Source organism: Oncorhynchus mykiss, chromosome 11 (assembly GCF_013265735.2).
Source record: "Oncorhynchus mykiss isolate Arlee chromosome 11, USDA_OmykA_1.1, whole genome shotgun sequence".
Lineage (NCBI taxonomy): Eukaryota > Metazoa > Chordata > Actinopteri > Salmoniformes > Salmonidae > Oncorhynchus > Oncorhynchus mykiss.
This window is the reverse complement of record NC_048575.1, coordinates 75,367,370-75,384,344: the sequence shown is the minus strand read 5'-3', so window position 1 is coordinate 75,384,344 and position 16,975 is coordinate 75,367,370. Positions and strand designations below refer to the sequence as shown.

Sequence of the window (16,975 nt, the reverse complement as noted above, 5' to 3'; positions counted from 1 at the left end):
AGAAGACACTGGTACCATGTCAGATATAGAGTTGAAATGTATTACATTTTAGGTTTGCATCCCAGTATTACACTTTATATACATCACAGAAGACTGAAATATAACAAAACTATTTGACATAGTAACACCAGATTTTCTGTGTTTATTTTCTTTTTTTTAAACGTTTATGAATGATGAAATCCTGATTTTTCGAACAGTCCACCCATGAGGCCACGAGGTCATTTGAATGCAGGAAAGGGATTCCAAACCCCCACCAGTGTTGATAAAAACCAGCAAACAATATCAACTCTACTGACTTTCTCCTTGACCAGATCACATGATCAAGGAAAAATGCCTGATCTTAACAGTGTGGTCTAGACAGAGTGCTCAGAACTGAACCTGAATGAGAGGTTAGGACGAAAGAGTTATTGTCTCTCGTCATGTCTCCCCCTCCCTGTTTTCTGTCTCCATACCTCCCTCCTTCTCCGAGGTTAAGACATACCGGTTCAAAGTCAGACTGCGTCGGCATTCCTGCAATGTATGATGGATGCCCCTTCCCACTCCCCACCCCCATCGCCATAAACTCTCTGCCCCTCTCCATTTTCCACTCACATCCCCCTCTCTCTCTCCCTCTCCCCCTCTCCCACAGAACTTTCCCCCTCTGGGTGTCTACAAGGCCTTTGACCCTACCCAGGGGCAGTATACTCCCCCTCCCCCCATCCAAGGAGAAAACACACAACAGCTAATCACAAAAGGATAAGGACGCTAGAAGGTTCTCTGCTGAGTCAAAACATTGGGGGAAAAGCACACAGCAGGAATGGTGATAACAAGAGTAGCAGTACAAGTTATTTTATTCCATGCCTTCAGCAATATTTGGCAATTTTGGCATATGGTCTGAACAAGGGGATGAAAACAATACATGATTATGCTATTGAAATAACCTTGACCTGATAACAGTTATTTCATTAACACATAATTGACATTCATGATTTTCACATTCCTCCACACTAAAAGACAACTGTGTAAGCACTGAATTCAATATGCAGTAGCTCTCAACCAGTCTACTTAGGGTCTACTCAAACAGGCAGGGTAGGGGGGTAGAGGGGTAGAAGGGTAGGGGTAGTGGGGGAAGGGGGTACAGGGGGTAGAAGGGTAGTGGGGAAGGGAGGTAGAGGGGTAGAAGGGTAGGGGGGTAGAAGGGTAGAAGGGTAGGGGTAGTGGGGGTAGAGGGGTAGGGGGGAAGAGGGGGAATGGGGGTAGGGGGTAGAGGGTAGGAAGTATGGTGGTAGGGTGGTAGGGGGGTAGGGGTAGGGCGTATGGGGGTATGGTGGTAGGGGGTAGGGGTAGGGGGTAGGGCGTATGGTGGTAGGGCGTATGGGGGTAGGGGTAGGGGGTAGGGCTTATGGTGGTAGGGGGTAGGGACTATGGTGGTAGGGCGTATGGTGGTAGGGGGTAGGGCGTATGGTGGTAGGGGGTAGGGCGTATGGTGGTAGGGGATAGGGCGTATGGTGGTAGGGGGTATGGTGGTAGGGGGTATGGTGGTAGGGGGTAGGGCGTATGGTGGTAGGGGGTATGGTGGTAGGGGGTATGGTGGTAGGGGGTAGGGGGTATGGTGGTAGGGGGTATGGTGGTAGGGGGTAGGGCGTATGGTGGTAGGGCGTATGGTGGTAGGGCGTATGGTGGTAGGGGGTAGGGCGCATGGTGCTAGGGGTTAGGGCGTATGGTCGTAGGGCGTATGGTTTTAGGGTGGTAGGGGGTAGGGGGTAGGGGGGTAGGGGGTAAAGTTGTAGGGGGGTAGGGGGTAAAGGGGTAGGGGGTAGGGTGTATGGTGGTAGGGTGGTATGGTGGTAGGGGTTCTGGTGATAACAATAGTAGCAGTAACTAGTTGTAGTAACTCCTAAACTTAACCCTAACCTTAACCCCTAAACCCTAGCCTAGCTAACATTAGCCAGCTATCTAATGTTGGCCACCTAGCGAGAATCCGTAACATATCTTACATTTTGTAAATTCGTAGCATATCTTACATTTTGCTAACTTCTAATGTATAATACAAATTGTATTTCACAACATATCATACCAAATGGTTAATAGACACGAAACGTAACATATCACATATATTAAATGGAATACTCTGATTTACGTACAGAATAATATGAAATGCACTGAGACCAGGTTGCACCCACACACACCCCACAAACACCCCATCAAATCTCTATGGGGATCTGAGGTAAGCATATTTACTACCTTGCTGTGTAATTAATCAATGTGACTTCCTGTTATCTTATTAACTCTTTCCAAACTGCTCTGTCAATGAGGTCATAGGCCATGGAGGCCTGTCATCATCATCCCTGGCCAGGGGAAACGAGTTGAGAGGGAATCAGTCAGACCTTCATTTGATGAATTGTTCAGCAGTCTTATGGCTTGGGGGTAAAAGCTGTTAAGGAGCCGTTTGGTCCTAGACTTGGCGCTCCGGTACCACTTGCCGTATGTTGGCAGAGAGAACAGTCTATTACTTGGGTGGCTGGAGTCTTTGAAAAAATGTTGGGCCTTCCTCTGACACCGCCTGGTATATAGAGGTCCTGGATGGAAGGAAGCTTGGCCCCGGTATTGTACTGGGCCGTACAGACTACCCTCTGTAGCGCCTTGTGGTCGAATGTCGCCTTGTGCTCTCGATGTTGCAGCTGAAGAACTTTTTGAGAATCTGGGGACCCCATGCCAAATCTTTTCCGTCTCCTGAGGGGGAAACGGTGTTGTCGTGTTCACTTCACAACTGTCTTGCTGTGACCATGATTCTTTATTGGTGAAGTGGTCGCTAAGGATCTTGAAGCTCTCGACCCGCTCCAGCCACGTTGATGTTAATGGGGGCCTGTTCGGCCCTCCTTTTCCCATAGTCCACAATCAGCTCTTTGCTCACATTGTGGGAGAGTTTGTTGTCTGGCACCACACTGCCAGGTCTGATCTCCTCCCTATAGGCATCGTTGTCGGTGATGATGTCTACATCAGCTAACTTAATGACGGTGTTGGAGTCGTGCTTGGCTACGCAGTCGTGGGTGAACAGGGAGTACAGGAGAGGACTGAACACGCACCCCTGAGGGGCCCCCGTGTTAAGGATCGGTGTGGCAGATGTGTTGTTGCCTACCCTTACCACCTGGGGGCGCCCCATCAAAGACAGAAATAATGGTGTCTTTTTGTAGGCACTAACTGCCATGGTTCGTTGGGGAAAGCCTATGAGCAAAATCAATGGCGTTTTTTCCCTTCTTTTTGGATAAACCCTGAAAATAAGTTCTGTGGTAAACACAGGCTTAGGAGATCTTCATCAGCTTACGTCACTTTTTGTGATTTTTTTTAGAATGTAGGTAACAATAAAAAACACAAACCATTTCATAATTCATAAAGTAATGTTAACTGACTGTCATTATCTCATAGAACAAAACATATAATATCTCTTATACCCGTGTTTACCTCAGACCTTATATTTGGTATTTATTCCAAAGTCCTGATCTTTCTCCATGCATTTTTCCCGTAGGGATGGCTGAACGAACCAGAGGTAATTTGTTTCCGGGTTTTAGGACAACAAGCTGGCTCTATTACAATGTCAAATGCCTACAGGACTTTGAAATTAATATATATACACTGCTCAAAAAAATAAAGGGAACACTTAAACAACACAATGTAACTCCAAGTCAATCACACTTCTGTGAAATCAAACTGTCCACTTAGGAAGCAACACTGACTGACAATAAATTTCACATGCTGTTGTGCAAATGGAATAGACAACAGGTGGAAATTATAGGCAATTAGCAAAACACCCCCAATAAAGGAGTGGTTCTGCAGGTGATAACCACAGACCACTTCTCAGTTCCTATGCTTCCTGGCTGATGTTTTGGTCACTTTTGAATGCTGGTGGTGCTTTCACTCTAGTGGTAGCATGAGACGGAGTCTACAACCCACACAAGTGGCTCAGGTAGTGCAGCTCATCCAGGATGGCACATCAATGCGAGCTGTGGCAAGAAGGTTTACTGTGTCTGTCAGCGTAGTGTCCAGAGCATGGAGGCGCTACCAGGACACAGGCCAGTACATCAGGAGATGTGGAGGAGGCCGTAGGAGGGCAACAACCCAGCAGCAGGACCGCTCCTCTACCTTTGTGCAAGGAGGAGCAGGAGGAGCACTGCCAGAGCCCTGCAAATGACCTCCAGCAGGCCACAAATGTGCATGTGTCTGCTCAAATGGTCAGAAACAGACTCCATGATGGTGGTATGAGGGCCCGACGTCCACAGGTAGGGGTTGTGCTTACAGCCCAACACTGTGCAGGACGTTTGGCATTTGCCAGAGAACACCAAGATTGGCAAATTCGCCACTGGCGCCCTGTGCTCTTCACAGATGAAAGCAGGTTCACACTGAGCACATGTGACAGACGTGACCGCCTGGAGACGCTGTGGAGAACGTTCTGCTGCCTGCAACATTCTCCAGCATGACCGGTTTGTGGGGTGGCATTTCTTTGGGGGGCCGCACAGCCCTCCATGTGCTCGCCAGAGGTAGCCTGACTGACATTAGGTACCAAGATGAGATCCTCAGACCCCTTGTGAGACCATATGCTGGTGCGGTTGGCCCTGGGTTCCTCCTAATGCAAGACAATGCTAGACCTCATGTGGCTGGAGTGTGTCAGCAGTTCCTGCAAGAGGAAGACATTGATGCTATGGACTGGCCCGCCCGTTCCCCAGACCTGAATCCAATTGAGCACATCTGGGACATCATGTCTCGCTCCATCCACTCGCTTCATTGCACCACAGACTGTCTAGGAGTTGGCGGATGCTTTAGTCCAGGTCTGGGAGGAGATCCCTCAGGACACCATCCGCCACCTCATCAGGAGCATGCCCAGGCGTTGTAGGGAGGTCATACAGGCACGTGGAGACCACACACACTACTGAGCCTCATTTGGACTTGTTTTAAGGACATTACATCAAAGTTGGATCAGCCTGTAGTGTGGTTTTCCACTTTAATTTTGAGTGTCACTCCAAATCCAGACCTCCATGGGTTGATAAATTTGATTTCCATTGATAATTTTTGTGTGATTTTGTTGTCAGCACATTCAACTATGTAAAGATAAAAGTATTCCATAAGAATATTTCATTCATTCAGATCTAGGATGTGTTATTTTAGTGTTCCCTTAATTTTTTTTGAGCAGTGTATATTATATATCTATAAATATATATAATATACAATGCAACAGAAATCGAGGAGCATTTTTCTCTCCTCTCTGATTAGTATTTTTGTCCAGTCAAACTGGAATAATAAAAGCTTTGTTCACAAATGTTGAGGACTTTTTTGTTTGCATTATAAAAAATTGATCATAATTTAGATTTATCAGGGGATGCCGCAGCACCCCTACTTCCTGCGCCTATGTTGATATCCAGATACAACGTTAGCACTAGGTGTAAACGGGGGCTCTGTTGTCCCCTAAAGCCGTATATGTTCAGAAGCTATTTCATCTTTAATCTTTATTGAAACCCAGTTTTCAATCGAGCTCCAAAATTTGACCCCGACGTGATTTGAACACGCAACCTTCTGATCTGGAGTCAGACGCGCTACCGTTGCGCCACGAGGTCAGATAATGTAGCTTTAAAACTGTCTAGCTTGTGAAAGTGCTGGTCGGCACAAGGTGGTCAGTGTCTCATGACATACTCACGCCCGTGAAAGGCACGGAATGGTTAAGCGACCAACCGCGCAGTGGATGTGGCATGACATCGCTGATTTCTAATCCTGGAGAAAAGTTCGATGTTGCATCCTATAAAAGGTCTCAGACGCAAGTATTTATTACAGGACTTCGTGGCGCAACGGTAGCGCGTCTGACTCCAGATCAGAAGGTTGCGTGTTCGAATCACGTCGGGGTCAAATGTTTTGCGCTTGAAAGAGAGTGGGCTTTTAGAGGAGGTGAAATTGCTACTAAATCATCATGAAAAATAGAGGAAAACAGTCTGGTCTTGCAGTCAGGCAATATTATCGTCAGAGAATGGTTTGTACATTCCAGGAAAGGTTAAGATGTTTTCAATATAGCCTGCTGTGAGTTGCTTATACAGCCGTACAAATAAATAACAAATAGAATAGAACAAATAGCTATTATCAATCAGTCTGTTATTATTATTGATGTATCTGTGCCTCGATGGCGACACAGAGGTCAGGTAAACAAAACACCCAGGGCTGTAAGCCACCCAGCACCTTGTGGGAGACCTGGGGTTGCAGCTTGGGGGTCCGCTCGTCTGCGAAGCGGCTCAGTTTCTGCAGCACCCGGCCCACCCCTCGGTCCTTGGACACCTAGCAGGCAGACTGTTCACAGGCACGTATAAACACACTCAGAAACATACAGTACACACACAACTATACATGCTTGTGTATGTGTGTGTAGTTACCACACACACACACCACTACCCTAACCATTCCCCCCGAAGCATACCTCTGGTCAATTTCCCAGGGGAAACATAAGGAAGTACATTCTATGAAAGGGCCTCAGACACAACAACAAATCACAGGACTTTCTGGTGCAATGGTAGGGTGTCTGCCTGTAAGAGAAGTGGCCACACACACACACACACACACACAGAGATGAGGAAGCAGACACATTCCAACATTCAAATCCCTGTAATGGGTATTACAAGCATCATCCCACACGTTGTTGTTGCTGCTGAAGGGAATTTCTTTTTTTTTTTTATACCTCGGTTATCGACTTGGTCACATGACAAGGGACATGGGGAGATTGGATCACATGACGCTGGGACTGAAACCTCTGGATGCCTCTTTCTGTGTAGAGAGAGAGGGAGAGGAGAGGAGAGAGAGGAGTGAGAGGAGGGAGAGAGAGAGAGAGAGAGAGAGAGAGAGGGAGAGAGAGAGGGAGGGCAGAGAGAGAGGGAGAGAGACGGGGGAGAGAGACAGAGGGAGAGGAGAGCAGAGAGAAGGTGGAAGAGAGAGAGAGGGGCCAGAGAGCAAGAGAGAGAGAAGGTGGAAGAGAAGAAGAGGAGAAGGAAGGATAAGGAGAGGCAAGGAGAGGAGAGAGAGGGAGAGAGAGAAGGACAGAGGAGAGAGAGAGGGAGAGAGGGAGAGGAGAGAGGAGAGCAGAGAGAGGGGGAAGAGAGGGAGAGGAGACGGAGGGAGAGGGAGAGGAGAGGAGAGAGAGGGACAGAGGAGACCAGAGAGAGGGAGAGAGGCGAGCAGAGAGGGGAGGGAGAGGGACAGAGAGAGAAAGGGGATATCTGGCCAAAAAAATACTTGAATCAGCTATAGAATTCTGCAAAAATATCCTCAGTGTTCAAAGTAAAACACCAAATAATGCATGCAGAGCAGAATTAGGCCAATATCCGCTAATTATCAAAATCCAGAAAAGAGCCGTTAAATTGTACAACCACCTAAAAGGAAGCGATTCCCAAACCTTCCATAACAAAGCCATCACCTAAAACCTCTCCCTCATTGTGATCAAGACAAAGGAGCTGATTGTGGACTACAGGTAACGGAGGGCTGAGCACGCCCCCATCCACATCAACGGGGCTGTAGTGGAGCTGGTCAAGAGTTTCAAGCTCCTTGGTGTCCACATCACCAACAAACTAGCAAGGTCCAAACACAGCAAGACAGTTGTGAAGTGGGCACGACAAAGCCTATTCCGCATCAGAAGACTGAAAAGATTTGGCATGGGTCCCCAGATCCTCAAAACATTCTACAGCTGCACCATCGACAGGTGTGGCACTGTGAGAGAGGAGAAAGGGAAGGGACAGTGAGATGCATACAGGTGCGATACTTGATCCTCTGACATTTACCTTAATTAATTTAGCAGACACAGAATCACATAACAGGGTCTAACAGGGGAATTTAAAGACTAAAGGTCATATTTACTTTAGAGTGATCAACACAATGTTGAGCATATTTTGAGTTCACATCATTGAATTGTCATGATACTGCTTGGCTAGTTTCCCAGATGCGAGGGTTGTACTTGTTCAGTGACCAATTCAGTGTTGGTCAAAGGTCCTGGGTGACCAGGCAGTATGATGCTGTTTCCTAGAATGCTCCCCCTTATCTTTCTGCTGGAAATAAAGTAAACAAGATGCATGTTTTTCGAGAGGTCAATGTTGTCGTGAGAAACTGAATATCTTGTGCCAACCAGTTCTTCTAGAGCCCTAACACCTCAGGCAGCTTCTAGAGCCCTAACACCTCAGGCAGCTTCTAGAGTTCTAACACCTCAGGCAGCTTCTAGAGTTCTAACACCTCAGGCAGCTTCTAGAGTTCTAACACATCAGGCAGCTTCTAGAGTTCTAACACCTCAGGCAGCTTCTAGAGCCTTAACACCTCAGGCAGCTTCTAGAGCCTTAACACCTCAGGCAGCTTCTAGAGCCCTAACACCTCAGGCAGCTTCTAGAGTTCTAACACCTCAGACAGCTTCTAGAGCCCTAACACCTCAGGCAGCTTCTAGAGTTCTAACACCTCAGACAGCTTCTAGAGTCCTAACATCTCAGGCAGCTTCTAGAGCCCTAACACCTGAGGCAGCTTCTAGAGCCCTAACACATCAGACAGCTTCTAGAGCCCTAACACCTCAGGCAGCCTCCTCTTCTCCCTCCTCATAGGTTGTCCTTTATTAATCCTGGGTCAGCTCCTCTTCTCCCTCCTCATAGGTTGTCCTTTATTAATCCTGGGTCACCTCCTTTTCTCTCTCCTCATAGGTTGTCCTTTATTAATCCTGGGTCAGCTCCTCTTCTCCCTCCTCATAGGTTGTCCTTTATTAATCCTGGGTCAGCTCCTCTTCTCCCTCCTCATAGGCTGTCCTTTATTAATCCTGGGTCAGCTCCTCTTCTCCCTCCTCATAGGGTGTCCTCATGTCACACAGCATGGTCCTCTTATTACTGTACAACTCACCGGTAGCTGACAGCGGCTTAGCAGTGGAAACTATACACAGAGACGGACACAAATCAACGTTACATTTGAATACAATTCAAGGCAAAGAGAGAGACATGCACAATGTTTTATATACAGTGATTGACTAATTGACTGACTTATTGATTGACTGATTGACTGATTGACTGATTGATTGACTGATTGATTACTGCCTGATTGACTGATTGACTGATTGACTGATTGTTGTGACCAGAGCTAGACAGACAGTGAAAGGGTAACAACAGAGAGAGAAAATACAACCCAGTTACAGTCAATTCTATACAACACTCAGTGTAAAACAGTATATTAAAATATTATGGGCTACATCTGTCTGCTAAACAACCTGACCTACTTGACTTGTTCTGGCGCAAAGGGCCTCAACTTTTCGACACGGAAAAGTTTCCAAAATAACCAGAACATTTGAAACAGACAGGACAACACTGAATGTTTTACATTCTGCATCTGGGGACTACTGGTAGAAACTGTGATAGAAGCAGTAGTTTGTGTTTCTGTACAGCAGGCCAACCTTTTGGGTCGTGGGGTGTCTGTGGTCTTGGGGTGTGTTCGGTTGTTCACTCTCTGAAGGGTGGGATGGGTAGAACAGTTCATCTGTTAGTATTTAGTTAGGGAGTATAGTTAGTTATTACAGTTAGTTAGGGAGTATAGTTAGTTATTACAGTTAGTTAGGGAGTATAGTTAGTTATTACAGCTTGTTAGGGAGTATAGTTCATTATTACAGCTAGTTATGGAGTATAGTTAGTTATTACAGTTAGTTTGGGAGTATAGTTAGTTGTTACAGCTTGTTAGGGAGTATAGTTAGTTATTACAGCTAGTCAGGGAGTATAGTTAGTTATTACAGTTAGTTTGGGAGTATAGTTAGTTGTTACAGCTTGTTAGGGAGTATAGTTAGTTATTACAGCTAGTCAGGGAGTATAGTTAGTTATTACAGTTAGTTTGGGAGTATAGTTAGTTATTACAGTTAGTTAGGGAGTATAGTTAGCTATTACAGCTAGTCAGGGAGTATAGTTCGTTATTACAGTTAGTTAGGGAGTATAGTTAGTTATTACAGTTAGTTAGGGAGTATAGTTAGTTGTTACAGTTAGTTAGGGAGTATAGTTAGTTATTACAGTTACTTAGGGAATTTTCACATCAGATGAAATGCATCTCACCCTGAGGCTGGAGTCAACATGGGGTTGTAACCCTAGGCTGGGCGGAAAAATCTAATTATGCAAACGTCTAAATTGCTAGCCTTATCACCCTTGGGTCACCCGTAGGTTATAAACAACCTTTTACACAATTAACATTAATCAACAATAGCTCTCACCCTGATTCCAAGAGTCTCTACATACCCAACCATTTCAGAACATTCCTTAGATCACTTCAAGTCAACTTTGAACTGATGGCTGAACAACATGTTAAAGGAAATTGATAAGAGACCAAGGAAGAGTAGATAGAAGCATAACGGCCAGAAAGGGGGCTGTTATGTGGGTCCAAGGTTGTTTGCCCACTGCCTAGGGGATGGTGCCTGTAACTGTCAGTCAAAGTGTCGTTGCCATGGTTCTGATTCTCCTCTGGACCATTGAAGTCTTAGGTGACACTCTGGTTGACCAAATCCAGAAGCATCTGAAGGTCTGTGGAGAGATACAAGTTCATTCAGGAGAAACGACAAGGATAATCCAGTTGCAGTACATTTTAATGACCTGAAGCATGACATTTCCACCTTTAAATTTTGTGGCATAGAGAACGTTAAGATATCCGACAGGGGAGGAGATATTAATAAAACTCTGAGTAAAAGAGACTGTTCTGGGATTTTCACCCTCCAGACATTATTTCCTAAAGGACTTAATGATGTATGTTATGTTGTGAATTTGAACATGAATTATACCCCTATTTATGTTTACTCTGATGTTTTTCGTACGATGTACCCAATGATTTATGAAAACTCATTGTGGTTTAACAGACGTGTTTAACACGTCTTATTTACACACTCTATTGTAATATTTATGAAATGTATATTGTTATATTTGGAAGCATTTATTTGTTTGTTTGTTGTTTGTTTGCCTCCAACCCCTTTCGATAAGTGGAACGGATGTGGGTGTGGCTAGGTCTACTTAAGGGTGCTAGTTTAAGAACCTCACAAAAGCTCTGAAAAAGGCCGTGAGGTCGATACGTAAAGCTTATTAAAGATCAGTGATAAAGAGAGCAGTGTGCGGTTTCCTTTTTCCTTCATCCTGTGGAGAGAGAGAAAAAAAAAAAATGACAAGCAATGGATTTTATTTTCAAAAGTTGACCTGATATCTCTGTAGAATGTGATTCACTTTTTCAAATAGTTCATTAAGAAGAACAGGAGGCTATCGTCACTGTCGGATGAAAACCTCTTATCTGCAAAACTTTTCAGGAAGTGGAAAATAAAATGTTCAAACATTAGAATCTACTTTGATAAACGTGTATTGGTCCTAGAGTCATAAAATGTTCAGGGTACATTTTGGGGAGTTACTGCTTTCAATACATGTCAAACAATGACAGTAACGCTATGTATTGAGAAGATCTGAAGGTATCAGTGTCCCTCAGCTCAGAGTAATGTATTGAGAAGATCTGAAGGTATCAGTGTCCCTCAGCTCAGAGTAATGTATTGAGAAGATCTGAAGGTATCAGTGTCCCTCAGCTCAGAGTAATGTATTGAGAAGATCTGAAGGTATCAGTGTCCCTCAGCTCAGAGTAATGTATTGAGAAGATCTGAAGGTATCAGTGTCCCTCAGCTCAGAGTAATGTATTGAGAAGATCTGAAGGTATCTGTGTCCCTCAGCTCAGAGTAATGTATTGAGAAGATCTGAAGGTATCAGTGTCCCTCAGCTCAGAGTAATGTATTGAGAAGATCTGAAGGTATCAGTGTCCCTCAGCTCAGAGTAATGTATTGAGAAGATCTGAAGGTATCAGTGTCCCTCAGCTCAGAGTAATTTATTGAGAAGATCTGAAGGTATCAGTGTCCCTCAGCTCAGAGTAATGTATTGAGAAGATCTGAAGGTATCAGTGTCCTTCAGCTCAGAGTAATTTATTGAGAAGATCTGAAGGTATCAGTGTCCCTCAGCTCAGAGTAATGTATTGAGAAGATCTGAAGGTATCAGTGTCCCTCAGCTCAGAGTAATGTATTGAGAAGATCTGAAGGTATCTGTGTCCCTCAGCTCAGAGTAATGTATTGAGAAGATCTGAAGGTATCAGTGTCCCTCAGCTCAGAGTAATGTATTGAGAAGATCTGAAGGTATCAGTGTCCCTCAGCTCAGAGTAATGTATTGAGAAGATCTGAAGGTATCAGTGTCCCTCAGCTCAGAGTAATTTATTGAGAAGATCTGAAGGTATCAGTGTCCCTCAGCTCAGAGTAATGTATTGAGAAGATCTGAAGGTATCAGTGTCCCTCAGCTCAGAGTAATGTATTGAGAAGATCTGAAGGTATCAGTGTCCCTCAGCTCAGAGTAATGTATTGAGAAGATCTGAAGGTATCAGTGTCCCTCAGCTCAGAGTAATGTATTGAGAAGATCTGAAGGTATCAGTGTCCCTCAGCTCAGAGTAATTTTCAGAAGAATTTGACAGGAGAGTTGGACTTCTGAAACAAAAATGATCTCATATCTCCCTCTGCTGTTCATATACTGTAATTACTTCAAATTCAGATTAGAATGAATGATATACATGATACTGCATAAAAGTGACATGCTCGGATTTGAACCATTATTGAACTTTTTATATATACATATATAAAAAAAAACATAATCTCAGATGGTCCAGCACCATCCTCAGACAACTGCTTTGCTTTTCGGGGTAATTCTGCTTTCTGAATACGGCTTAAAATACAAGGATACAATCTTGCAACACTATGGCACAATAAAATGCCATTGCACTGAATCTTCATAAATCCCTCCAATAGAATGGGATACATGAACCAAAACATTAAATGACACCAAACCGAATTATACCATTTATATTAGCTGTGACAAAATGTGTCATTTGATGAAACAAACCTGGTGGTAATGTTCGAAACTATTGTGCTTCTCCCTGTCAGCTGACCTGGAGAAGGAAGACAAGTCAGCTGACCTGGAGAAGGAAGACAAGTCAGCTGACCTGGAGAATGAAGACAAGTCAGCTGACCTGGAGAAGGAAGACAAGTCAGCTGACCTGGAGAAGGAAGACAAGTCAGCTGACCTGGAGAATGAAGACAAGTCAGCTGACCTGGAGAAGGAAGACAAGTCAGCTGACCTGGAGAAGGAAGACAAGTCAGCTGACCTGGAGAATGAAGACAAGTCAGCTGACCTGGAGAAGGAAGACAAGTCAGCTGACCTGGAGAATGAAGACAAGTCAGCTGACCTGGAGAATGAAGACAAGTCAGCTGACCTGGAGAAGGAAGACAAGTCAGCTGACCTGGAGAAGGAAGACAAGTCAGCTGACCTGGAGAATGAAGACAAGTCAGCTGACCTGGAGAAGGAAGACAAGTCAGCTGACCTGGAGAAGGAAGACAAGTCAGCTGACCTGGAGAATGAAGACAAGTCAGCTGACCTGGAGAAGGAAGACAAGTCAGCTGACCTGGAGAATGAAGACAAGTCAGCTGACCTGGAGAATGAAGACAAGTCAGCTGACCTGGAGAAGGAAGACAAGTCAGCTGACCTGGAGAAGGAAGACAAGTCAGCTGACCTGGAGAAGGAAGACAAGTCAGCTGACCTGGAGAAGGAAGACAAGTCAGCTGACCTGGAGAATGAAGACAAGTCAGCTGACCTGGAGAATGAAGACAAGTCAGCTGACCTGGAGAAGGAAGACAAGTCAGCTGACACGGAGAAGGAAGACAAGTCAGCTGACCTGGAGAAGGAAGACAAGTCAGCTGACCTGGAGAATGAAGACAAGTCAGCTGACCTGGAGAATGAAGACAAGTCAGCTGACATGGAGAATGAAGACAAGTCAGCTGACCTGGAGAATGAAGACAAGTCAGCTGACACGGAGAAGGAAGACAAGTCAGCTGACCTGGAGAATGAAGACAAGTCAGCTGACCTGGAGAATGAAGACAAGTCAGCTGACACGGAGAAGGAAGACAAGTCAGCTGACACGGAGAAGGAAGACAAGTCAGCTGACCTGGAGAATGAAGACAAGTCAGCTGACATGGAGAATGAAGACAAGTCAGCTGACACGGAGAAGGAAGACAAGTCAGCTGACCTGGAGAAGGAAGACAAGTCAGCTGACCCGGAGAAGGAAGACAAGTCAGCTGACCTGGAGAAGGAAGACAAGTCAGCTGACCTGGAGAATGAAGACAAGTCAGCTGACCTGAAGAATGAAGACAAGTCAGCTGACACGGAGAAGGAAGACAAGTCAGCTGACCTGGAGAAGGAAGACAAGTCAGCTGACCTGGAGAATGAAGACAAGTCAGCTGACCTGGAGAATGAAGACAAGTCAGCTGACATGGAGAATGAAGACAAGTCAGCTGACCTGGAGAAGGAAGACAAGTCAGCTGACCTGGAGAATGAAGACAAGTCAGCTGACCTGGAGAAGGAAGACAAGTCAGCTGACCTGGAGAAGGAAGACAAGTCAGCTGACCTGGAGAATGAAGACAAGTCAGCTGACCTGGAGAAGGAAGACAAGTCAGCTGACCTGGAGAATGAAGACAAGTCAGCTGACCTGGAGAATGAAGACAAGTCAGCTGACCTGGAGAAGGAAGACAAGTCAGCTGACCTGGAGAAGGAAGACAAGTCAGCTGACCTGGAGAATGAAGACAAGTCAGCTGACCTGGAGAAGGAAGACAAGTCAGCTGACCTGGAGAAGGAAGACAAGTCAGCTGACCTGGAGAATGAAGACAAGTCAGCTGACCTGGAGAAGGAAGACAAGTCAGCTGACCTGGAGAATGAAGACAAGTCAGCTGACCTGGAGAATGAAGACAAGTCAGCTGACCTGGAGAAGGAAGACAAGTCAGCTGACCTGGAGAAGGAAGACAAGTCAGCTGACCTGGAGAAGGAAGACAAGTCAGCTGACCTGGAGAAGGAAGACAAGTCAGCTGACCTGGAGAATGAAGACAAGTCAGCTGACCTGGAGAATGAAGACAAGTCAGCTGACCTGGAGAAGGAAGACAAGTCAGCTGACACGGAGAAGGAAGACAAGTCAGCTGACCTGGAGAAGGAAGACAAGTCAGCTGACCTGGAGAATGAAGACAAGTCAGCTGACCTGGAGAATGAAGACAAGTCAGCTGACATGGAGAATGAAGACAAGTCAGCTGACCTGGAGAATGAAGACAAGTCAGCTGACACGGAGAAGGAAGACAAGTCAGCTGACCTGGAGAATGAAGACAAGTCAGCTGACCTGGAGAATGAAGACAAGTCAGCTGACACGGAGAAGGAAGACAAGTCAGCTGACACGGAGAAGGAAGACAAGTCAGCTGACCTGGAGAATGAAGACAAGTCAGCTGACATGGAGAATGAAGACAAGTCAGCTGACACGGAGAAGGAAGACAAGTCAGCTGACCTGGAGAAGGAAGACAAGTCAGCTGACCCGGAGAAGGAAGACAAGTCAGCTGACCTGGAGAAGGAAGACAAGTCAGCTGACCTGGAGAATGAAGACAAGTCAGCTGACCTGAAGAATGAAGACAAGTCAGCTGACACGGAGAAGGAAGACAAGTCAGCTGACCTGGAGAAGGAAGACAAGTCAGCTGACCTGGAGAATGAAGACAAGTCAGCTGACCTGGAGAATGAAGACAAGTCAGCTGACATGGAGAATGAAGACAAGTCAGCTGACCTGGAGAAGGAAGACAAGTCAGCTGACCTGGAGAATGAAGACAAGTCAGCTGACCTGGAGAATGAAGACAAGTCAGCTGACCTGGAGAATGAAGACAAGTCAGCTGACATGGAGAATGAAGACAAGTCAGCTGACCTGGAGAATGAAGACAAGTCAGCTGACCTGGAGAATGAAGACAAGTCAGCTGACACGGAGAAGGAAGACAAGTCAGCTGACCTGGAGAAGGAAGACAAGTCAGCTGACCCGGAGAAGGAAGACAAGTCAGCTGACCTGGAGAAGGAAGACAAGTCAGCTGACCTGGAGAATGAAGACAAGTCAGCTGACCTGGAGAATGAAGACAAGTCAGCTGACACGGAGAAGGAAGACAAGTCAGCTGACCTGGAGAATGAAGACAAGTCAGCTGACCTGGAGAATGAAGACAAGTCAGCTGACATGGAGAATGAAGACAAGTCAGCTGACCTGGAGAATGAAGACAAGTCAGCTGACACGGAGAAGGAAGACAAGTCAGCTGACACGGAGAAGGAAGACAAGTCAGCTGACCTGGAGAATGAAGACAAGTCAGCTGACATGGAGAATGAAGACAAGTCAGCTGACACGGAGAAGGAAGACAAGTCAGCTGACCTGGAGAAGGAAGACAAGTCAGCTGACCCGGAGAAGGAAGACAAGTCAGCTGACCTGGAGAAGGAAGACAAGTCAGCTGACCTGGAGAATGAAGACAAGTCAGCTGACCTGAAGAATGAAGACAAGTCAGCTGACACGGAGAAGGAAGACAAGTCAGCTGACCTGGAGAAGAAAGACAAGTCAGCTGACCTGAAGAATGAAGACAAGTCAGCTGACCTGGAGAATGAAGACAAGTCAGCTGACATGGAGAATGAAGACAAGTCAGCTGACCTGGAGAAGGAAGACAAGTCAGCTGACCTGGAGAATGAAGACAAGTCAGCTGACCTGGAGAATGAAGACAAGCCAGCTGACCTGGAGAATGAAGACAAGTCAGCTGACATGGAGAATGAAGACAAGTCAGCTGACCTGGAGAATGAAGACAAGTCAGCTGACCTGGAGAATGAAGACAAGTCAGCTGACCTGGAGAAGGAAGACAAGTCAGCTGACCTGGAGAAGGAAGACAAGTCAGCTGACCTGGAGAATGAAGACAAGTCAGCTGACCTGGAGAAGGAAGACAAGTCAGCTGACCTGGAGAATGAAGACAAGTCAGCTGACCTGGAGAATGAAGACAAGTCAGCTGACCTGGAGAAGGAAGACAAGTCAGCTGACCTGGAGAAGGAAGACAAGTCAGCTGACCTGGAGAAGGAAGACAAGTCAGCTGACCTCG

At 45.9% G+C, this 16,975-nt stretch overlaps 1 protein-coding gene and 2 non-coding genes across 3 annotated transcripts; 1 reads left to right on the top strand and 2 right to left on the bottom strand.

Annotated features, from left to right (window-relative positions):
* Positions 1-1,051: 1,051 nt before the first annotated feature.
* Positions 1,052-10,246, bottom strand: LOC118937399 (vegetative cell wall protein gp1-like). The gene is made up of 3 exons (XM_036936345.1): positions 10,214-10,246; positions 6,189-6,291; positions 1,052-1,683 (listed from the first exon to the last, which is right to left on the bottom strand). The coding sequence occupies exons 1-3, from the start codon at positions 10,244-10,246 to the stop codon at positions 1,052-1,054; spliced, it is 768 nt and encodes a 255-aa protein (XP_036792240.1).
* Positions 5,514-5,585, bottom strand: trnaw-cca. Its single transcript has one exon. It is a non-coding gene; the product is annotated as a tRNA-Trp (tRNA).
* On the top strand, positions 5,800-5,871 carry trnaw-cca. The gene has a single exon. It is a non-coding gene; the product is annotated as a tRNA-Trp (tRNA).
* Positions 10,247-16,975: the final 6,729 nt, after the last annotated feature.